Consider the following 24,663-nt stretch of genomic DNA (forward strand, 5'->3'; position numbering starts at 1 on the left):
GTGGTGGTTTGGGCTTTTCTGTGTTTGGGTTTTTTTTTTGGGGGGGTGTTTCTTTGGTTTGTTTTGGGGATTTTTTTTGTAGGTGTTTTGTTCGGTTGGGGTTTTTGTTTTGTTTTTTTAAGGTTTCTCCTCAACAGCCATTTTTAGGGACTTTAGAATACACCAGAGTGGTCAGAATACACCAGAGTGATCAGCTACATTTGAAAAAGCTTCCTCCAGAAGCTAGTCCATAGGCTTCCAGCAATACACCATTTTTCCCCCTCATCATGCCTAAAAGACATGAAGTGATCACACAGCTTACACGAATGCTGGAATAGTGAAATAGGCTGTTTCCAACCAACAGCCTCTTCAAGAGCAGTAAATAAATACAGCTCTACCTGTTTGCTTTGTTTCTGTCTTTAGATTCTGAACCCACCAACACATGCTCCCTTCCCTTCCTGCGTGTCCATGGTGACTGGTGCCCAATCAGCCACACTGCTCCTGAGGCTGTGGTGGGCACAGCGGCCATGGGAGCACTCCTCCTCACTGGGAGCTGCTGAATCTCCGTGCACAGGGATGGGGAAGAGCAAACCTTCCCCAAAGAGGTTTTATAACAATGTTCAGAGCTGCTTAGCACGCACACCAGCTCCATTTCTACCTTTCCTATAGTATTTCATTTTACCTGTGCCTTACCTGCTTGCGATGAACATTATTCAGCCTTATCTCAAAGGTGACAGCAGATTGTTACCAAGGACATGGTTTGACTAGGTGACACAGCTCAGCAGTGACGGCTTAGCCAGCTCTGCTGGCAGCCTCCTGCACAGAAAACACTGAAGTCAAGTAAAAGGACTACTTATGACACACACAAGTAGTACAGGCTACATAAATGCCAGTGCAGCACTTTTGAAGGATTTCCTTACTCTTTGCACTCTGTGGTACCATGACACAAGATCTAGCAAGTAGATCAGAGACCAGGTTTAGAGCAGTTATTCTGGGGGACAGAGCAATGTTTCAAGGTGCAATTGCTTACTTAGTTCTATTAATTTTGAGGACAGAAGAAGTGCTGCCTTTGTAACAAGGGCACGGAAGCAGAATTCAGTACACTGGGGCTTAGTGTCCAGCCTGGCAATGCCCCTACCCAACTGAAGTATGTACCTTTGTTAGAAAAGGGTGAAGTTTTTACAATAAAATAATCATATAAAATAGTAAAATGATTATATTTGAAAAATTTATAAATCAATAGTGAGGCTTTGCATATTAGAAGACGTTGTAACCTTGCCGTTTTGTATCATAGTTACTCTATAACTAAATGTTACAATGGTAGTCTTGGTAGCAAGAGCTAACATAACTATATATGGTGAAGGGAGTATGGGTGTATTTAGGGAAGTATGTATTGTAAAACTCTACCCAAGCAGAACCTATGTTTAAGATCGCCAAAAGGACATACCAGAGGCAGTCAAGGGAAGATAAGAAAATGCTAGTGCCCACACAATGGTTGGGATGTATCCAAAGAACAGAAAGGTGAAAAGGACAAGCCGAGGAAGTCTCCTTACTTCATCCGAGGAAGACTCCTTACTTCATCAGGGCGACCACCAGAGGGGGCTGCGCAAGCGCAAAAGAGGCTGATGTCGTAATAGACTGATGCAGCAATCCTTGATGCATATGTATTAGTCAATGATGTAATCTGTGTTGAATATGTATTAGTTACGAAATTTTTAGTGTATAAATTGCGAACGCGATGTGACAAGGGCGAAGCCAGATTTGGGCGCGAGCCCCTGGTTTCCCAGCGCTGCAGTAGAGCACCTCACATAACCATTCCGGTGGTTATGTGTCAGTTCTTACACTAACACCTTGACTTCTCTCACCCACCATTCCTCACCTCTGACACTGGTACTAAATCCAGAATATCACAAGAATACCCATATGCATGCAGCAGTTTGGGTACAGTGGCCAGCCAAAAAAAAAATCTGCAAAAATAATAATTTGTTAGTTTCCCTGGCAGAATAATGGAATGGGAAAACATAATAGCTCCGCATGTTAACACAGGGAAACAACCGGCACACCATCAACATTTTTAAGATCTGACATAACAGTCCAGCAAGAAGTAAATGAGAGCCAAGGCTACTGTCTGCCCACTGGAGATGCACACTCCTTAGCTGTTTTGACATCACTCAGTAGATCTTCATTCAGTAGAGGAAGCTGCAGGGACCAAGTCATGTTCACGTGAAGCTTCTGCACAAAAGCAGAGTTTCATTCAAGACCAGCGGTCCCTCAGTTTCTCTGTCAAAAGAGAAACAGAACATGGGTTACTCATTGCAGTCATAAAACATGACTTGCTCTACTTAGAGCTTCAAATTCTGGAGGCAAACAAGAAAAGCTTTGACTAAGAGGTACAGTAAGGCTAGGTGTACGATACTAGCAAGGTTCTAAGCAGTGTTTTTAGCAATCCTCTTCAGCCCAGTAGAACCACAAGTATCTAATTTAACATGTTTCTTCAGACAGCAGAAGCCCATTAACTTCTGCAGACTCCAACATAAATGTAATCATATAATTACCAGCATTTTCCCCTTTCTAAGAATTTCACCTCTGCTTTTAGACTTTCTAAATACTGTGTACCTTTGGTGTCAGTCAGCATAATACAGTTTATTTTTAATTAGCTCTTCAAGCTTCCTGAATGAGGCATTTTCCCATCCATTTTTTCCATCCACGGAAAAGGCTTGTTAATCTCTAGACAGCTCAGACAAGAGGGAGAAGTGCTGTGATAAGGAGGGTGGAATGTTGTGCAATTCTGCCTGCAGGGATACTTGGGTAAGGCTTGCAGTAGAAGAATGGCTTAATTTGTAAGCTAGAACAATAGATGACAGCTCATCCTCTTGCAGCTGTGCTCATCCCTAATGAGTATGATAAAAATGCTGATGATTTTTTTTCCTTAACAAATGAAGGAACACTCTACAGCCATCACCAGGAAGCCTGAACCACTACAACGCCTTACTCTTTAGGTTTTTAGTGGTAACTTTTGTAATATAAATGCACTGAAATCACTTCCTCACATCTCCAAAAGGATTTACAACAGATTACAGTGGTTAAGTCTCCAGTTACTGAGGTGACGCTTTTATTAAACACATTAAAAAAAATGTTAATATACAGCATAATGCTTCATCATGAAAGCTGAATTTTACTTGCCTAAAAACCAAGAGCCTATCTGGGAAAATACCACCTTCCCATCCTTGCTTTCTTGCATCTGCCTGTACTACCTATAACAGCAACACTCTCATTTGTTTCAGTTCTCCTACTGACTTTACATTAATTGCATTCTCTTGAGATTAAGACAGCATACAGAAATATTACACTTTTCCTAATCAGAAAATAAAAAGCTATTAGCTGAAAAGGCTGCTTATCGCTTGAGTGAAGTAGCTAAAACATCGTGTGACACTGCAAACCTTAAAAAGCCTGAAATGTCTTACATTAAACTTTTTTTTTTCCAACCAAATAAAGTACCCTACAACTGTCCCCACGTTTTTGCTCAGATAACAGAATTCATTTCCAAACCTCTCCTTATATGCCCTGCCTGAGCACCTGTTCGAAATCACTACTAAAATTTAATTTCCAACTATTTTTTGGAATTTAAAGTTATGTCTGAGGCAAATAAAACCCTTCCAGGGAAATTCAGGAGCCTGAGAAGACAACTGTTCTTCACAGCAAGAACACAATCCACTTTCAGTTACAATGACTACCACGACGAGCATTAGAGAGAACATTTAGGTAACTATGGCTTAACAAAGGCTTTCATTTCATTGTATACCACAGGAAGAAGGTAAACTGCCTTACAGGAAAAACTGTCAATAGTAAAGGGTGAGAGCAGCTCTGGAGAGCTGTGAACAGGTAAGCAGTAGGATCGCAGGGCAGCCAGAAGGAAAGCTGAGCTGTGATTCAGTGACTGAAAAGAGCAGAAAGATGGATGGGGAAAATACAAAAACCCACCAAAACCACACAGAACAGGAGCATGAAAGATTTTACCAACAGTTTTTCCCCTTAACATAAGGACAAGAAGCAGGCTAAGGTTTTCTTCACATCTTCCCATGCGTATTTCCCATACAGGAAAAGCTGCTTTGTCACAAAGTTTCCAAAAAGAATGGAGGGTTGTAGTGTTTGCATTTTGGGCTTGGTGCTGACAAGGTTGTTTTCACTCTATACTGGGCTCTCAATTTTGTTTAGCCCATGGTGTCCTCCAGTTTAAAAGCAGCCTGGAGCAATCTTGAGCCTGTCATCTCATCCTGGCCCTCCAAAGAGGTCTCAGCCTTGCAAGCTTCAGAGATCTCCCTGGGGGGTGGGAGGAAGAGGTAGCTCCAGGGCAATGCCAACTCCTGAACACTCTGTGGGAGACAGAAACTGTCAAATTATTTCTGTATTTATAACTCTAAACCCATTCATACACACATCCAAACCAACCTGCTAGACTGCCTCCCAACATCTCCCAGCAGTTTCACACTTCAGGCTTCCAGGAGACACTCAGATGTTGTGAAGTAGCAAACATTTAAACAAAATGTACTGCCTGCATTGCGCACACCCCATTGAAGATTGTCACTGTTCTGTGATGGAGCTGTCACAAAACCCCATGCAGTAAATGACAAGCCAACTCCAAAGCACTGCACCTAGTAAAAATTTAATATAATAAAACAAATTGAAAATGGCAACATTATTTTAACCGTTCACAATTAAAGTGGAAAAATCATAAGGCAGCCATTCATGGAATGATTTTGTGTACAAATGGTTCTGAAAAAGAGATATTAAAATCACAGTTCCATACATGGAGTCAGGTAAACAGCTATGACCAAGCAATGTTTTCCCCTAGAAAGCCAGGGCTGCTAAGGGATGTAATAAAAGGACAGTAAGAAAAAAGAAACACTTTATTTTTAAAAGAGGTGAACAGGAATCTGAAATTCAGCATATACTTCCCCACCATACAGCAACCATTCCTTCCCCCACCACCCCCAAAAGAATATAAATACATTTCCTTCCTCTTCTTCCCAAGTCCCAGCACAGAATGGGATGGGAGTGGGAACAGCAGCACCATTTATTCCACAGCATCTCTCTCATTCTGCATACAGCTGATATCACAAGGGTACACCTGCTACCATCAAAAGCTCCTTGAAGGCTCTGAACTAGTTCCTGAAAAACACAGCAGTTTTCCCAGGTCTCTTGGATAGCATTAGCCTTTTACACAGTCCACCTGGAAACAGATATTTGAAGTCAACAGTGGGTTCTCTGTTTAACACCCAGTCATTTGACATGCCACAACTATGAGGAATTCCTATCCTGGTGTGACAGCTCTGCCACCCTCACTTAAATTAATGTCAGTGCAGCTTCTGCATCTGTCATCAGATGCTGAAAGAGTATATTTCCCTTCTTTATGTGAGGAGCAATAGAAGAATTAGAACAGTAAGGAAAGTAGCTGAACACAACAGGATCAACAAACAGTTTTAATCTAATTCCTATCGTCAAATAAGAATCATTAACAGAAAATACAGCTGATGAGCAGATTATAGATTTCCTAGAGGAATTTACAGAAGGAAATGCACTTTGTTAAAGTGCTAGACTTGCTGCCACCTACCTCACAGTAGAGAACATGGGCAAAGATGGCTGTTACAGAGAGTAAGAGGAATTTGTTTGGACCAAGGTCCCCTGAGTAGAAAATGATACCAGATGGCACTGACTACATGTAGCGCCTGGATTTACTGTGACAGATGGTGAAAAAAGTAAAAACATAGCTATGATAAAATGGACCATTTTATTTAACTCCTTAAAATACTCTGCTTCAAGAAAATAATCCTCTATGTGGAACTAGCAATTTGGAAAATTTTGATCATTTAAAATTTTACATTCTCCTTATCACATAACCAAAAGCTTCCTTAGTCACTGCAGTTTCAGCTACAGAATTGAAAATAGTAGTTCAACACAGGGATAACAGAGGCAGCCAAAAGAAAATGCTATTGCTGCTTCTAAATGGGTAGGAAAAAATAGAAGTCTTCTACCACTTAACAAAGTTCCAAAATGAAAAGTACGCATTATCAGAATTTTTGTGCCAATTTTAAAGTGCCAATGTTTTAATTTAAAATCTCTCACCTCTGCTGTAACTCAGCCTCTCTAGTTCATGAATCATTAAACTGAATATTACCCCTTCTGGTGGCTGCCCCACAAATTGGGAATAGGATCTGAGGGCCAGGGGAAAAGAAAGACAACAAGACCTCTCAGCAGCAGCACCTCCGATGATTAATACTCCAGAAGTTACATCAGAGTGAAAAGGCTGGTTGCCACATCCTCATCAGTGCACACTGATGCTTGTAAGAAGGTACTATCGACATTCTCCAACACTGGAGCAAAAAGGCATAAAATGAGACCTTACCTATATACCTCCTGAAACTGTTGCTATTGTTATACATAGAATGAGGCAGAAGTGGAACCCAGTCAGGATGCCATTTAACTAGTAGGGTGGAAGTGCAAGTGACAGATGATAATTTAAAGAAAAAAGCTTACTGTTTTACAAAACATAAGCATCTGGTGCTGCACTATGCTATCTCCTGCTTCTGCTGCAGATCTTGCAAACTCTCCAGCTCCTGGAAACAGTTACGGGGGATGATTAAGCAAGGTAAAACACTGAGATTATCAAGGAAGAAGGTATTTAGGGGGAAATAAAGAAGAACACTGGGAGCTCTGGTGAAAACATCACTGTGCATCATTCGCATGTGTCAATAACCTGTATCACTGACCTTTTTAAACAGGTAACTTAGAAGTCACATATGTATGTTGTAAAATAAAGTGCAGGAGAGGATCTCATCTATGCCACTAATTTTGCAGTGGCTTTTCAGAACTTTTGAAGGTCTAATGTCAAAAATGCCTGTTTAGGCCTGATACACTAATTCTATCTGAAAATACTGTCTCGTGGGAAAAAATGATTTCCAAGAATTTTGCATTGATTTTATATAGTAAACCACACAAATGAACAAGCACTCCCAGAGATCAATACTAGGTTCAATCCTGGGATACACCTGTATTGTTACAAAGCCATCAGACAAAGTAATCACTAGTCCAAGAACCAGGCCATAACCATTACTGAATTACTAGACAAAGAGGACAATGACAAAAATGTAAAGAAGTTCAAGTGGCACAATGGCCTGTGTAGTACACACAATAAACAGCATGAGAAACAGACACACTCATTCAGATGGAAACAAGAAGCACTTCAGTTAAGAAGATATTTCAAGCCTTGAAAAATCCATTTGAAACAAACAAACAAAAAAATATTTGGCAATGTTACCTTTAAAAAGTGCAGACATTACAGCTTAAAAAGGGTATAGCATTAAAAAGTTTTCCCCTAAAGAAATGATTTTTATATTGAGTGTGTTCATGTCAAGCTTTCATGACTTTTCAATGCACCTCAGTTATTAGAGTATAATATATTTTGCATAAGAGAAATGGTGTCTGACAAGAGAAGGCAGTGCCTTGGAAAGGAGGGATCTTCTATCACTCTTCTGCAGTGAGAGGCATCAGCAGTTAGCAGTAAGTCTCCAGTAGATTCACCAAAAGCAATGCTTACCAGAGTAAGAGGCAAATGCAGAGTTCCCAAAGAAAAACAAAATGCCTAACCGTTCCACTGGGAACCCACCAATTTGGGTATTTTGTTTGTGGGGTTTTTGTTCAGAACTGCTTTAGTTACACTTTGTACTCTATATGTAACAAATATTTAGTTAAACATCTTATTTTGTTAGCCTTAACACCTTTTATTTAATTACTGTTATTTAAACCCCTGCACCCTCACTGATTTCAGCAGTTCAGACTTCTGAAAATGAGCTAATAAAGTTCTCTGGTCCCTCAACAGCTGTCTCCATCAGATTTCTACTCTTCAGAGCCCAGAGCAGCTCAGTTTCAATGGACACTATGGGTATCTCTCTTAACAGTTGTAGTAGTGTAATCACAGCACCGAATACTTAATTCCTACTAATGTTTTTGGTGCCTTTGCTTTCCGGACTTGGCAGAAGACCATCTCCCAAGAAATAGTGCCTTTTAAAAGTTTATTAACAGTTGTATAAACAATCAAAACACTACTCTCCTTGCTTCTATTCTTAGTCTTACTGGAATCCACCGCAAAATTTGTTTGCACTTTCTTAACCAGCTGATTCCCTACTCTAATCCTACACTTTGATTATATCAATTCTTTCCTATCAGTGATACTTCTGTGACAATTGCAGTGTTGTCCAGAGTTCTGAGTGCAGCCCACTTTTGCCATACAATTAGTGACAAACATCACAAGGACCAGTTGCATTGTCAGGACAATACAAAACCAATGAGGGGAAACCCCCTTCTTCATTAGTAAGACTTCAACCTCTCACACAGCAGCCATCCTTTGTTTTTGCTCTCAGCTGTGAAAGCTGAATTGCAGAATATTTTGGTGATAAGAAATTTCATGATGAGTCGCTACGTTCTTCCCTGCTCACTTTTCTTAAACTCCAAATTCCATCTTCCCTGAGAATAGGGCCAGAAGTAACAATGAAAATAGCAAATGTCCTCAGAAAAGAAAGTTACACAGAATTACGTCCGGCTACCAAAGTACATTTTGCTACACTAAAAGCTTTCCCAGTATTCCTCATTTTGCAATCAACGTTCCCTCTGAACTCCATAAAGTGGATGGGATGGATGACGGGTAAGAGACAATGATAAAGGGAGCAGCCAACAGTTACTGCTCATGTCAGATCGAGGCGAACGGTGAAATTCGAGCATTTAGTGATGGTGTCCAATGGACAAAACTAGAGGAATAAGGCATCCTATTACTAGGGCTGCCACCTCCAGACGACTGAGTCCTTTTCCTCCATTTGATTCAGATTTGTGGCTATGAGCAATTCCTCCTACTTCTGGGAGGACATGAACTGTGGCAACGTAAAGAAAAGTCCCAGCAGAAAACAGCATAGCAACTCCGGTGGCATTAACTTCTGAAAGGGCTTCTTTGCTGCTCTGAAATGGAAAAAGACAGAAAGAACAAAAATAAGCAGATGTTCTTCAACCAATAATAAAATTCTGTAAGCGGCCAGACACAGTAGGACTTCTACCAACTCTTTTTCTATCACAGAGACAATGGTTCAATGTGTTACTTTGTGTCATGCACCTTATATGTAGCAACTAACACCACATGCTAAAGTTAGCATGTCAGAAAGGTACCTCTCATCCCAGTTAGCCCACTTTGGACATCTAGGAATCCTTAACAGAAGAAAAGAGTCAGTCTGTGCCAAATGAAACATCTTGTTTGAGCATCTCACAGCAACATAAAAGATGCCAAAATGACAAAGTGCACTTAAAAAAAAAGTTTATATTGCTAATCCACAAATTTTAGGAAGGACTCAAGACTTTATTCCCCCCACACTTTTTCTAAACAAAACGTTCAGATCAGATAGTAGCCTTTAAATATCTGGTCCCCTCCTGGTCAGCACAATATTTGCTAGATTTAAGTCCCAAAACATCACTCATTCAATATTTCCTTTGTATGTACAAGTGAACACCCAAATCTTTGAGAATTTCCATGCAAACTTGATAAAGACATGCATCTTCTGGATCAAATCCAAGTACCTCTTCAGTTTCATACTAGGATTAAGATCATAGGACACATCATTAAATGTAATGAAATTCAAACCCACTTGTGTCAGTTTCAAAATGCTTCTTGAACAATTTCCAATTCAAATGTGTTAGTCCTAAGGTTATTTTTCCAGACTGGAGACACATCTTCTACTCTGGAGCTATAAAACCACTGTGACAGCCCGTATGCCTTATCAATTCTCTGTTTGCAAAATGCAAACCCAACTCTTAGTAAGTCTACATCAGAAGAATACTCAAAGATCATTCTTATTTCTATTTACAAACCCAACCCTTCTGATGTCTCCTGTACTGCAGTATCAAATAAGTCCTTCTCATGAAGTAAAGAGATTAGCCCAGATGATTTACTTAATCTTTCCTCTCATGCCTTGATTTTCATGAGGTCACATTAGATTCTTTACAACACAACACCATAGTCTGTCACCAGCATGGCCCACAGCAATTAAAAATACCGGAGAGTCATAGGAAATGCTATGAGAAACAGAAGCATTTAATTTGGATAGAGATATAGAGTCATATGCAGTGGCCTACTTCACAGGCCATTTGTTGTATAAAGCTGAGACAAGACTATGGTTTTAAGGAGTCCAAGAGGCAAAAAGGCTGTTCTAGCTGAGGATTCAACCTCTGACATAGCACGAAAAAGACTTTGAACATACAGGAACAGTTCTGAGATGGTGGGAGAAACAAATATTACTGGGGGCGTATAAGGATGATGAAGGGGGACTCTTCATCAGGGACTGTGGCGACAGGACAAGAGGTAACAGATTCAAACTTAAACAGGGGAAGTTCAGGTTAGATATAAGGAAGAAGATCTTTACTGTGAGGGTGGTGAGGCACTGGAATGGGTTGCCCAAAGAAGTGGTAAATGCTCCATCCCTGGCAGTGTTCAAGGCGTGGTTGGACAGAGTCTTGGGTGACGTGGTCTAGTGTGAGGTGCCCCTGCCCATGGCAGGGTGGTTGGAACTAGATGATCTTAAAGTCCTTTTCAACCCAAGCCATTCTGTGATTTTCTACCTGCACACTAAAATGCATGCAGCAACACTGAAAATTCCTCAGTTATAATCACCAGACAAAAGCTGGTATATGAATAAATTTTTCACAGTGGGGAGCACCCAAAAAAAAGTCAGAAACCAGCCTTCTACAAAAAGCTATACAAAACTCTATAGGAGTTATGTCACTGGTTCTGATGGAAAGCAAGGGTTATTTTTTATTTCATGCATTCATACTGCTACCTTTTCATCTACTTATTTTATCATCTCCATTCTGCTAAATTTTTCAAGCAGTTTGGAATAATGTTCTATGAAACTCATTGATTCCTTTCCCCAAACTCCACCACTAAGCTACATTTTAAGTACAACAAATCACAGACCTACCTTGCTTAGCCCTAAGTATGTCACCATTGACATAACAGGTGCTGCTAATGCAAAGACCAGCAAGTGTTTTCTAATTCGATTCCGTTCCAGCCCAGCGTGCATCAGGAAGGAAACCAGGCCAAAGGCAGCTGGTGCCTGCAAAAAACAATATTCACTTGTAATACAATACTTTCTAAAACCTTCTGAAAACTGAGATAAAGTTGAAATATGAATTGCTACACTGAAGTGTACAGAATTGGAAGAAATTCAGGCAGAGCACTAGCGTATTGCAGTTAACCCAAATACAACAGTAGCCTGGAGACGGCCCTACCTTAATAACCATACGTAATGAAAACTCACATTCTGGCTATCAGAGTACATAGATTTGTGTAGTCATTAAAAATATTAAAATGTTCACTCTTACTTGAGCCATTGCTGTAATCCCCAAGTCTCCATAAACTTCTGTGATTTTTTTCATCCCGATAGTACTACACAACCTTAGATAGACAGTTTCTTTATCTACAGCAGAAAAAAATCCTACAAAATCCCCCAAGATAGATAACTGTCAGCCTTCACATGAACAAAGACTTAAGAGCTCTTTGACTAGTTCACCATTCAGTTTCATTTCTGTTCCCACTGGGAAGCAAACAAACAAACATTTCCTTCTCCCTCTGCTGGCATTCAGTTTCTTACCCACAAGTCATAGCTGTCCTGCACTCATGGAACTCACTATATTTTCACCTGCATAAGGACAACAGCAATCCACACTGACATTTTCCAGGTAAGACAAACTAAAAGTATACTGAGCAGTTTAATACACAGATTTTTATTTTTTAACCTGGAAAAAGGAAACCATGAGTGAAGGAAAAAAGCTGAGAAAGACAAAAACGTCAATCAGGATCAAAAGACCAGAAAAAGACACCAGAGAAGAAATGCGTTTATCTTTCAATACCAAAAATTTCTTTATAATCTTTCATAGAAGAAATTTCCCTCTTCTAAAGTTAAACAATTTTAAAAGTCAGTTAATTTGAACATCAAGAATAACAACAGGTTTCACTTGGCAACAGCCATAAACGAAGATTCACAGCAAGATGTGACACTGATTTTGCCAGCTCTGAAGACAGTTATGTAAACCACAAGTTTTGTATGAACAGATACACTATGAACATATGACATATATGAAAGATAAACTAGATCAAGCTTTCCTAACATTTTGAACATGCAATTATACAAGTAAGGTTTTTGGAGGAATGTATGACTTACTACTGTAATATATGTATATGCTACCATAAGTCAAATATGCATCTGCACACGTGTTTAGAACCTACGTAGCTAGTAGGTATCTTTGCACAAACATTAAGGAGAAAGATCTTCCAATCTCCAAAACCCACTGTTTGCTTGTTACCATCAGAAAAATAATTTTTTTTTTGGCATATGACTGATGTTGAAGCTACTACAGTAACACAGGTAACCACAAGTTACAATTTAGTACTCTGTTATTAAGTGGTTTCAAAAAACTAACCCTTTAAACCGTAAAACCGTAACAAATACACTTCCCATTTTCTTAAGAACATTACATAATAAAGACCCTGCTGTGATCAGCATAAACCTACTTTTTGTCCTTGAATACACTAGCATGTACTTCTGCGCTCCATCCTCTAGAACTTCTTTGAATACAACTCTTACAGCAGTAGGAATCCAGGAGAGGGGTTGTTTGAAAAAAACAAACCACCACACTAGCTTCAGAAAAAGTCACGTGAAGCTCCCACGTTTTCGTGGGCTTTTCTCTCCCTTCTTTTGGGACACTTTCCAAACACTGCAACCAAAGCAGCCAGCAGGCAGTCAGAATTCTCTCTCATTCATATTCTCTTCACACTTAGTACTCATCATTCCCTGTTTTGTCACACATCGTATCAGGGCTTTTTGGTCCTTGAAGCTGTATCACTAACCTGTCAATTCTGGTGGTGTTACACATTTCCATATCACATCACTAAGGAAACTTAAGATCTTCAGCAATTTCTGTATGCTTTAACAGTCTTTTAAAGAGCAAAAAAGATTTTTTTGGGTGATGACTTACCTTGTGCAACATAATTGCAACAAACACTATCAACTGGACACTAGTTTGAGAAGTTGAAGCTGCTGCACCCAATGCAACACCATCAGCTGAAACAGGAGTGCAAATTCATAATTATTCCTCCACATTAATTTCAGCTTTCCCATCCTCTCAACAGGTGATGGCACAAAACATGTTGATTCAAGAAGTCCTGTTACTCAAAATGCCATTAACAATACCAATCCAACACGATTCACTCCCCTTTGCTGTTAAGGCACAATAATTACAGGGTATTAGACAACCTTCAACAGGAGCTGTGTCTAATTTCCCAAGACTATAAAAATCATACACAGAAATACAGTCAGTACTGACACATTCTGACAAATCAGAATCAGGTAAGAAGTTTAGTTATTTTAGTCTTCTGTAGTAGAAGTGGTTTCTCTCTGAATTAGAAAAAAATCTGCTTTAGATTCTAAGAAAGAATTTTAATTACTACTTTTTAAATGAATTTTCAAATAAACTGTTGTAAATACTGTATTTTTACCTTTTAACATAAATATATTGTCTATATGAAGCAGGAAATGTATTCTATATTAATCCTTTAGAGACATTTCATTTAGTGAAGAAATCTTTTTACCAACATCTTATAACTTATCTAGACAATAACAATTAGTAGAAGAGACTCAAGAGCATATTTATACTACACATACATAGTGAAGAATTACAACACAAACATGGGTTGGCTGCAACACACATGTAACTTTTTAAGCCCTTGCAAGTCAGCCCAAATGTCTGTCAAATCTTTGTGTTCCACCTTATTATGTCCTTTTTCCCACAAAATACATGTTTTGAACTTAAAAGTTTTTTTAAATACACAGGTCAACTGACAAGCAAACCCAAAGGTGTTTCACACTACTTATCAAATGTGTTGGTGTGTGCTGAAATATAGCAGCTAAAGCAGCCAGCAAAAGAACTGAAGAGGCACAGTGAGCATCACACAACTTTTCAAATGGGAAAAATAAAGTTACAAAACTGTACCCAAACAAAACTCCATGGAACATTCTCAGCACTGTAGTATGCTTTCCCAGTGAGTTTTGGGAAAGATCCTTAGTTCTCCCCAGCCTGTGTTTTTGCTGTTGTTTGGTTTGTTTTGGTGGGTATTTTTTGTTTTGGTTTTTTTTGGGGGTTGTTTTTAAATAAAAAGCCACCTTTAAGAAAAAAAAATCCAAGTATTTTCATCACATCTAAAGTTAAGCTGCACAGCAATAGAAGTCCAAGTCCTAACAATAGGTCCCATATTACCTGCAGCATGGACTACTAGTCCCAGTGTTGTTGTGATTTTGGAGTTGCCAGATCTTGCAGCTTCTGGATCTGAAATGATGATAAGGAAGGTTAAGAGAACAAATACATAAATTATGCTGGAGAAATATGTATCACTGCATATGTGTCTACCAGCCGCTTAAGCAGTTATATTCAAAACTACCAGCTTTTGTATTTCTGCATTAGGTTTACTGTAAAATAGTATGATACTTAACACCTCCAAATCACCTGAAGTTCTATCAACAAGTGACAGAATCATAGATAATGCTTTTCAATTTACAGGATCATTAATACAGGCAGCAGGAGTTGTTTTTCTTAACCTCCTGAAACCAAATGTTAGAGACCTGTGCTACCAAGGGGAAGAATAGCTAGTTTTGCATGCCCAGAATCCAGAGGTGCTTGAAGAGTCAGGATGATTTTTTTCCCACGTAGCCCAGTGTTGGCATTTTCCTTCAGGTGACAGTCTGGGGCAGTCTCTGCTGCACTGATTCTCTGACAATTCCTAATAAGCAATAAATTCTACTTGTCATGGCAGCAGTTGCAAAGACTTCCCTCTAATGTCAGTCATCATAGAGAAGAAATGCAACTAGTGCTGCTTGAGATCCAGTGTTTTGACTGGAATTGTTTGACAACCACTCTGAGGACATTTGCAGGTTAGCTCATTACACAACACAACAGGGCAATGTCCACCACTATGCAATCAGCAGTGAAGCTGTACAAAGGATCACTGCAATGAACAGAGCAGGCAAGTCCTATACAGGTACAGAAACCTCTTATTGTTCAACTGTTTAACTCCAAACAGTTGAACAGCTGTTATTTCATTATACTAGTGGTAATTATACTACTAGTCTGCACTGTAACCGAAACAGAGAGTCCAGTCCTATTCCTTCCCTCCTGTTCCCCCACCTCCAGTTTCTCCCCAGTGCCCAGGCACCCACACAGTTGCCCAGTGAATCAGATCAGGGAAGGGAGCTGGCTAACAACTAATGTATTCTCTTCAGTCAGACTGATCCTCTGAATCTAGGGGAGCCTACTTGAGCAATTCACTGCATAAGCAGCATTTGGGCGACTGTGATGGAATACTCCAATCAAATAGGAGGAGATATTCACAGAGAATGTTTCCTCTGAATTTGTTTTAGATTGACCAGAACAAAAAACACTCAAAGAGAGCTACATTTGGTTTCATATCCCATTCTGGCTAACAGAATTTTTACTGTGAGGATGGTGCACTGGAACAGGTTGCCCAAAGAAGTGGTAAATGCTCCACCCCTGGCAGTGATCAAGGCCAGGCTGGAAAGAATCTTGGGCAGCAGAGTCTAGTGTGAGGCATCCCTGCCCAAAGATTCTCCTGTCAGCCTGCATCCCCTTGTCATCCTTAGTGCCACTGTTTCCTTTGAAAAGCTCTGAAAATCAGCTAGACATAACTTTGTCTCCATTTATGCTTCTTCAGGAGCACAAAGGTGTCACAGCCCCTGCACTGGCTTCCCATCTGTCCCACAACACTAACCTCATACAGGCATTTCAAGAGCTGCACTGTGAACTGCCAAGGATCCAACCAAAACATACCTCTCTGTGTGTGTGTGTGTGTGTGCGCGCGTGTGCGCACACGTTTTATGCTTCCTTCAAGACAAAATCCTTAATTTTTGAGGGACAATTTCCACCATCAGAGGAGATTATGTAGGAGAAAATGTGCAGCCAAAAGCAATAAAATACCTTTTCAGATGATAAAACACCTTTGGTGCACTCAGCCTGAGCGTGAAGCCATAGGCAGAAAACAAAGGCAATCGTAGGCATCTAAACAGTCTTCAATGATGTTGATTTACCTTTGCTCTAAGCAGAAAGCGTGTGGAAATGAGGCTCTAGACCAGTAGGGGAGTGCAGCTGTGCAGTTACAGAAAAGTACCAGAGCTTACATCTAGTAATTTCTGGAGTCTTACTTAAGGTAACTTGCTGTTCTTTGCAAATTTTACCTACATGTACAAAAATTATGTAGGAAAAACAAACAAAGATAAGACTAACCTGAAGGTTTTTGGAAAGCCAAAAAAATTCCCTATGGGTGATACTGTAAAACAAAGTGTTACTATATGTGCTCATACAGTTATTTCATGTTAGCAAAGCAAGCTCTCAAATTATGCTGAATTCCAGGACAGATTTTCAGCACAAACACTTCACCACAGACCTTGCTTTTTGTTTGTAAAGCACCTACTAAAACTCTCAACATGACTGATAAAATTAAATCCCAGTAGCATTAAAAAAACCTGCAACTTGCTAATTAAGACTAAGTCAATCAATCAGCAAGTCTAAATGAAGTGAATCTTTACTTACCATCTGTGGAGTGCACATGAGAGCTGCCTATCTGATCGACCAACAGCATGAAGACAAAGCCAAGGACAAGGGATACACCAATGTAGGCATGTAACCTGGAATGGTCATGGCCATACTCATGTGCAACTGGGATTTCTGCCACCTTCTCAGACTCCATCACATGCTGCATCTCACTCACCGGGTGATGCTTCCCTGTGGTAGGTAAGCAAACAGATTAGGAGACAGGATTAAACATGGCCAGGCTACTTTGTTTAAATGCTGCATTTTAAATGCATATTGATTGATAAAAATTGCAGAATAATTCATTTTGTAACTGAAATTGCCAATTTTGTCAGTATTGCGAGATACTGTCAAGCAGATTAAGTCATAATCTTTATTTAAGTAAGAAAATATAGAGTGAAGAAATAGGTTGAATCCACTGAGACCTAATGCGACTTTTTAAGATTAACTTATCTCAAAGCATCAGTCTCTAGTTAAATAAATTAGCACTGATACAGACTAGAACAATTAAGTCAGCACACTGTCCTACAAATGTTAGTACCATCCTAAAAACCTAGGAAGTCCAAGCCCTGGGGTTGAATATTGTGTGGTTGTTTCCTTTCCCTACACAAGTTTTAATTCCATGCCCCTACCCCCAAGTTGTTTACTTTGTCTCACTGAGCTACCCTGAAACTACCTTGAATCAAGGTAATTATAATAGTCTGTATTGAACAACAATTATTATCAATTCAGACATCTTTCCTGTTTCAACCTTACAGTTTTAAAGTTTACTCTAGACATTTTATTTTTTTTTAAGTGAGTGACAGTACAACTTTCACGCACATCACTTTATGGCAACAAACAAAATGAAGCAGAGCATAAACTTGGGCTCCCCCAATATCTGTGGCTTACGTGACAAAAGTAAAGCTTTTGTCAATCTGGGGAGGTCTTTTGGTTGGCAAATACTCTTCAGAGATTTTAGACATTAAGAGCAAAAATTTGACTTATTCTAGTAACTTATCTTCTTGCTGGAGTATTCATACACCTTTTTGAATGAGACACAATTGTAATATCCATCCAACTCTACACAAAGTTGGCCAGTGCCATTACTACAGACAAAGCAGATCAGAATAGGCTTGGTAGCCCTTGAAAGCTTTCACAAACTTATTTGTGCTGAATGAGAGTGAGCAATAAAATAACAATACCATACAGGACTGTTGACAGCTATATTAAAAAGAAAACTTTGCTTCAGATCATGTCAAGCCATATGACATAGTGGGTGACTTGGGACAATCTTTGTGACAGTGTTCATTGTCAGAGGAATTTTATTTGCTGGTAATACTCAAACCAAGGCTTCACTACACAAACACATAGGCTTATGATCAAACCACGATATGCTATTTGCTCTCAGCCTGTGAGGTCAAAAATTAAAAGTTATTTATTCTGTGGCCTGTGGAAAAATACAGAAGTAAATTACTTTTGTATCAGTGACAAACACCTGTTTTGGTAACAAGCAACCAGCCTCAGAGTTAAATTACAGTTGAAACTGGGAAAATAAAGGCCCCTCTCTTCCCTCCTGCTTCCCCCCGCTGAAGTTACATGAATATAAGTCAGTGTTCCTTTAGGCACCTTTCCAGGCTCAATTATGTTAATGTGTGAATTAAAAGAAAAATGTACTGAAAGCTGTCAAGTTCTCACAATCTTAAACTTCGCTTTGATTATCCTATGTTTATAAGAAAAATATTGAAAATATTTTTTGCAGTTAAATCTATCATAGCCATAAATCTTGCCTCTTCGCAATACAAAAAAACTTTACAGACAGGCTTCAGACACAACACTCAGAGTTAGGAATTGAGTCTGAATTCATTCACAGAACAAATCCTGTTTTCCTAGGTAAATACTTCTGATATTACTACTGCAGTAATGGGAAGTTATCTTTTTTCTCCATGTACTAAACCTCAAGTTATAGAGCATATAGCTCTAAACAGCAGGCTGTACATTTCATACATGAACAGTATGTCCCATTTAGTGGAAGAAAAAAAGCAAACATTCACAGCAATTGTATTTACTGCTAGCCATAACATTACAAGGAAAGTTTAGTCTACTTCAAATTAGAATTGAATGGAGAGCAAACACATAACGACAGCTCATTAGAGACATCCTACATTAGAGTGCACAAATTACAGTACAGTATAAAAGCATAATCAGAGGTTCTTTCACTTCTTGATAAAGGATGATTTCATATTATTCTTCCATTTACTTTAAATCTAAGTAGAAGAACAAATTCAGTGGAAACTAAACCAAGACAAATTACAGCATATTTAAAATGAAATTTAAAACCGTGTAGAAACAAAAAATATATATATAAAAAAGCAGTACAAGAAAAGCACAGCATTAAAATTATCTCTCAATCGCAGATAAGCAATAATGGTACAGGCACTTGCAAAGTTCTGTACAGACTCAACTTTTTAGTCCTTTCCCCTGTAACCACTAAGTTGTTGCTGTTTATCTGCAGACAAATTTCTGATTCTTAGCATACTGGAAAAATCTCATACATGCAATGGTAATATAATAGCACAAGCTAAAGCAAGCTTTAAAGCACACTCAGAGGCAATGAGCCCTGACTATTTCAAATAATGTCATAACCTCAAACTGAGGTTTACTAAGACTTTGGGATATAAGATGTGCTCCACACTCATGTGCCTATATGACACAATTAGCATTAGCTTTGACCTATTCATTAAAAGTTATGAGGTTTTGAAGAATGGTGATAGCAGACTAGAACAGGATGCTTGAATACGGAACTATGTGTGGACATCTGCTTCATTATAATGAATGCCTTCGCTCAAGAAGGAAATGCCTCCTACTCTGTAAATTAGCCCTATATAATAATAATTTTCAGTCAGGTATATTAAGGTCATTTAATTCCAATATATTCTTCAGCTTCAAAGGCAGAAATTTGCATGAGGGAAAGTACATAAAGATCTATAAAACACTTTCTGCAATTGCTTTAATTGAGAAGCAGTCTAAACTGCAGAAAGCAACAGCAAATCATCCACAATTTCATTCTCTGCCAAAGGCCACCCTACACTTCCTTTGAAGTTCTATCAAAGTTAAAGTTTAACTTTTCCCAGAAAAAGGGGCACTACACATGACCTGGCATAAATAGCTGTGGTCCCATGAACAGTACACTACCTGGACCGGCAAATGACTGGATCACTCAGCAAGTCATCAATCCACTGCCTGATCACATCTTTCTGTCAAATCACAATAAACATGCAATATCATGCCTATTGCAATTTTGTGATCCTGTGACGCTTTTGTATCATGCTGCTGTGAAACCCATCAATCTCACGTTAAAAGCCCTAGAAACAATACTGAGTATAGCCTAACACCATGACCTAAGTCACCTTGAACAAGGGTGGCTGAGTTTGGCTCTTACCTTCCAAAATGTCTTCATAAAGTGCATGTACTCCTTCTGGCACAATGACAGCCAAGGCAGTTCCACACAGCAGCCCAGCACCCAGAACAGTCACCAACTTTAATCTTTCCTGCAAGCAAGTACAAAACAAGTATTACCTTTAAGAATAAAAACACTTTCTTTACTCTCCAGAGGTTGGGGCAGAGAGGGGAATTATCCACAAAACCTCTTGCTAATTTCAATTCAAGAGCACCAGTTACATAGTCCTATATTTCTAACAACTTTCTAGAAGCAAACATATCCAGTGTCCAATGCAATCAAGTGAAGCAGGAAATGAAAATTAAAGATGACCCATTGCTTACATCAGACAAGAAATGAAAAGTAGCATACTTGAAAACAGCAAGAATTGTTATATTTGGCACTGATGATTATATGGGTCTAATTTACCCACTGAGGCCTCATAATGTAAGGTCTGCAGAGTCAAAGACAGACTGAAAGCGGCTGAATTTTGAAGCATGTCTGCAACTCTACATTTTGTCTCCATTCTAGGTTTGTTCTCAGTATATTCTTTGTACTAGACATTATACTTTAACATTCAGGTCCCTTAAAAAAACTGCTAGGTATGGCACAGCACAAGATAAATTGCCTGTTCCCAAAAAAGCCGAACTAAATAATAAAATACAAGAAAAAAATAAATTGGCAAAGCAAAAACGTTAAGACAAGAGAACCAACAATGTAAATGCATCTATGAATACAAATACACTGGGCAATTAGGAGTGTAAACTGGTAAGTCAGCAAGATTTATATAACAAAGAAAATAACAGACTTCCTTTAAAAACATAAAACTGTGGACAGAAAAGTAATTTAAGAGAAAGAGCTCCAAAAGCTGAATTATAAAAAAATAATTTAAAAAGGCTTACTCAAATGAGAGTTTGAATGATGGAACTGCACCAAACTGATAATGGGGCTAATACACATTTCGTGTCAGTCTTTTTCCTTTTTTTAATCTGACTGGAGATGGATAAATGCAGAGCAATATGCGTTGGGTTTATACCCACTTCTAAGCCTTCCAGTAGCATTTCAAAATGTAATAAAGCCTTTAAAGGCACTTAAGGCAATATAAAATGATATTCTGCTCTTCATGTCATTAAAGGCCACGGTAATTCCCTTTTCCCTGTGCAAAGGTAGGTTTTAAAATAGATTTGTTACACAAGTATTGCAAATTTGCAATTAAACCGTAACAAAAAGTACATAAACTTAATGTTTTTATAGTAAAATAGTTTCATTCAGAATTTGTACAACATGATTAAAAAACACATGCAAAGAGTTTAAAAGTACTTGCTACTGTTAGTAAAGGTTATCTTCCTAGTTATATTCTAATCTGGGGGAAAAAAAGCTTATAGAAATATCACCCCTCCTGCACCCCTTCCAAACTGACTATATTCTGATTTACCAATATCAGAACAGTTTACTATTACCCTGTGACTACAACAACACTGACAGGCTAAAGTCAAAGCCATGTACTGAAAATCCAATTATATAAACATCTAAAATATTGTGAAACACAACACCTTGCAGAGGCTGTTTCCCATCATTTCTGTAAGAGCCCTTATCATATCACACACAGCAATCATGGGAGTTTAGATCTTCATAACAACTGTGTAGCACACATTCTGTGGCAGAACTATTATCATCTTCCATGCATAGTGAGATGTCTGGGTGCTACCAAAATACTAATGTTCAATACCAAGGGCCCGGGGAGAGAGGTCAGTGTTTAACTAATAGGAAAACACTTGTTGCATATCCTTATTATGTCATCAGTTCTCCTTCATGCACCATGATGACACAAGCTGTTTACCTCACCCAAAGAGGCAACACTCGCCTAGGAGACATAGGAGGCTCTAGAGAGATGCACAGCCAGCTTTCTGAAAACAAGCCAATGTAACAAAAAGGGAAAAACTGCAGCATTACTGGGGAATATTCAAATAGTAATACGCAAGAGATGAAAACACCTGTAAAGTTTCTAAAAGCACGCACATAGCATATATAACAACTATCCATGGTAATTCGTTATACAGTGGCAATCCATGTGAAAAGATAACCTTCAATACCCATTGTTCATAAAGTGATTTTGCAAAAAAAAAAAAAAAAAAAAAATAGTATCTTACAAGGAAAACCAGGATTATCTTAATACTGCAGCACTATAATCTATTTCCCATATGTACATACACACAGGGGAAATAAGCTTTAGAAGTAATACTGGTTTATTACAATCGCTTGCTTTTATTTGAGCATCTGTGAATTCTAAAGATCCATTAAAATAATGCAAACTAACAAGTTATTATTTCAAGAGAAGTCTCCCTGTCCTTTTCAGTACAAAATAGTCCAACACAGTCCAAAGTTAGACCAACACAGTACTTACTACAAACCAGCATTAGGCAGAAAGGGTACAACTGCATACACAAATACAGTGGAGCTCTATTCAGTCTGTACCTTTTTACCACCAGTATATAGTCATACCTGACTTTGATGGAGTTTTATACTGATCCGAGTCAAATGTAAACTGAGTCAAGGATTTTTGAGAGTTCAAAATACCATAATAAACTTGATAGCGTATGCGGGTACTGTTAGTAAAATGCTACACACAGAGAAGACTATTAAGTACATGATCACTACTTATATGGTGTTGGTTTTGGATCCACAATAGAACTGTCTTTCTGCAGCTGCTGGGAGCCCCAAAAGGTTTAGAAGCCCCATGATTCAGCTATAAAAATATATAAAAAACCACATAAACATAGGTCAAGAATGCTACCTTCAAACACCACTGAAGATAAAGTCTGATGCAACAGATGACTATCAAGCAAATACATGAGAAAATTCAAAATTAAATTAAAAAGAGACAATACTGGCACACTAGGCAGTGCCCTCAGCAAACTTCCAAGAAAACCCTTCCTAGGCTTCAGCGCAAAAGTAAGTTTTGAAGAGACAGCAGAAGCAACAGCACTGAAGACACATAAAAGAAGGTCCATCAAAGCAATGGCAAAACAGAACTATGCTAATGTTTACGTAAAGACTTCAGAAGATAGTCATGTTTCAGCCATTTAGCTGAACTGTAGTGTTACCAAACACGATTGCCTTGCTTTCCATGCTGCTGAGGGTCTACTGCTCCCAAAGCCTCCTGGTAATAAAGGGACCAAAGGACAGGCGCAACTAGCTCTGTAACTTGACAGGAGAACAAATCACATCTCTCTTCCAGCACTTCCCAAACTTTTTTTCTCACTTTCCAAACCGCTGCTCCCAGTAGAAACGGAAAGTCTCTCATAAGAGAGCTCTTACTGCCTTAGAACAACTAGATTCTCACAACACACTTCTAAACAGCAATCATCAATCAGAAAGAGAAGAACCCCTCGGGCATCAGAGCACATTAGAAAACTTCCAGAGACTAACAATCATCATCACCTCCTTCAGCAATCATTCTCAGAATCGTTTTTAAAAGTCCTAATTTGAGTACCCCATAGACACATAATAACAGTTAACCTCTGAGCTCAGTAGTTTCTGACACAAGCTTCCAAGAATGCGCAGCTTCTATTATGGCTTTCCAATACATGCTACGACTTTGCTTCACCTGTGGCTGAGACAATCTGGCTCAAATCTGGCACATTTAAATGGCTTTTACAGACACTGTAAAAAATAAGCGTAATTCTACGCTGCGATTCTGAATAAAAATAAGCACCGCATTCACAACTTCCCTAAAAAGCTTTAAATCACGACACCACCCCTAACAGCACTTCCATAGTTGCAAGGGGACAGCGCTAACTCTAGTTTCTCCCTTAGCAACCAAAGCGCATTTCAGCGAAGCTGTCTTACCTCGGAAAAATTAACTGCCAAAGGGATAATTCCTGCCACATAGCAGGCCACCAGCATGGCCAGAGAGAGCAGGCAGATGGAGCGGAAGTCATCCATTTCGCTGCGTTCTGTCCGGTCCCTTAAAGTGAAATTGGAGAGCAACTTTTCCACCTCGTCCGAACGCCTTAACCCGTGCAGACACCGAGCTCCCAAGAAGGGCTGCCAGCCATGGCTCTCTTGCCTGACGGCTCCGTTCGGCTCGGACCCCGGCAGAAGCCCCTCCGGGACGGGCGTACGGCAGCCGCAATGCTGCCTGGGCCGCCCAACACCGCTGCCGGGGATCCCCGGGACGGGTAGGCCCGGCCCTCACCTGAGGCAGCGAGACCTTCCGCTGCACCTACCGGCCCCGAGGGGAGACGGGGCTACAGCGGGCAGGGAGACGGCCTAAAGGGGATGGGGGATGGCGTAAAGCGAGGAGAAGGCACAAGGAGTCCCGAAATCGACGCCTCCACCCTCCCAGCGCTGCCTCAGACGCCAAGTGGCACCTCCGCAAGCCAGCACTTCCCCTTCCAGGGCACACTCCCACCCTCCACCCCGCTTCCCGACTTCAACATGGCTGACGAAGCCGAGCCCGCCCAGCGCCTCACGCGAGTAGCGGCGGGAAGGAGCGGTTCCCTCATCAAAGATGGCTGCCCAGATGGTTTTCCCCCCCCGCCTCTAGCGGCTCGTAGCTCCCGGCATCCTCAGCA

The 24,663-nt window shown here is 39.6% G+C and overlaps 1 protein-coding gene across 2 annotated transcripts; it reads right to left on the bottom strand.

Moving 5' to 3' along the window:
• Positions 1 to 4,623: 4,623 nt before the first annotated feature.
• On the bottom strand, positions 4,624 to 24,662 carry SLC39A9 (solute carrier family 39 member 9). Of its 2 annotated transcripts, none has more exons than XM_061463259.1 (8): positions 24,562 to 24,662; positions 23,936 to 24,053; positions 20,090 to 20,198; positions 16,669 to 16,860; positions 14,326 to 14,394; positions 13,048 to 13,133; positions 10,992 to 11,126; positions 4,624 to 8,985 (listed from the first exon to the last, which is right to left on the bottom strand). In XM_061463259.1, the coding sequence occupies exons 2-8, from the start codon at positions 24,029 to 24,031 to the stop codon at positions 8,755 to 8,757; spliced, it is 918 nt and encodes a 305-aa protein (XP_061319243.1). In that variant the 5' UTR covers positions 24,032 to 24,053; positions 24,562 to 24,662; the 3' UTR covers positions 4,624 to 8,754. The 2 variants fall into 2 exon arrangements, with proteins under 2 accessions (XP_061319243.1, XP_061319244.1); XM_061463260.1 differs by having other exon boundaries at positions 23,936 to 24,042; positions 24,536 to 24,625.
• Between the last annotated feature and the right edge of the window lies 1 nt (position 24,663).

The sequence above is a fragment of the Pezoporus flaviventris genome, unplaced genomic scaffold (genome assembly GCF_033815535.1).
Source record: "Pezoporus flaviventris isolate CSIRO_AGI_PZ_B2104156 unplaced genomic scaffold, CSIRO_AGI_Pfla_v1 ptg000036l, whole genome shotgun sequence".
NCBI lineage: Eukaryota > Metazoa > Chordata > Aves > Psittaciformes > Psittacidae > Pezoporus > Pezoporus flaviventris.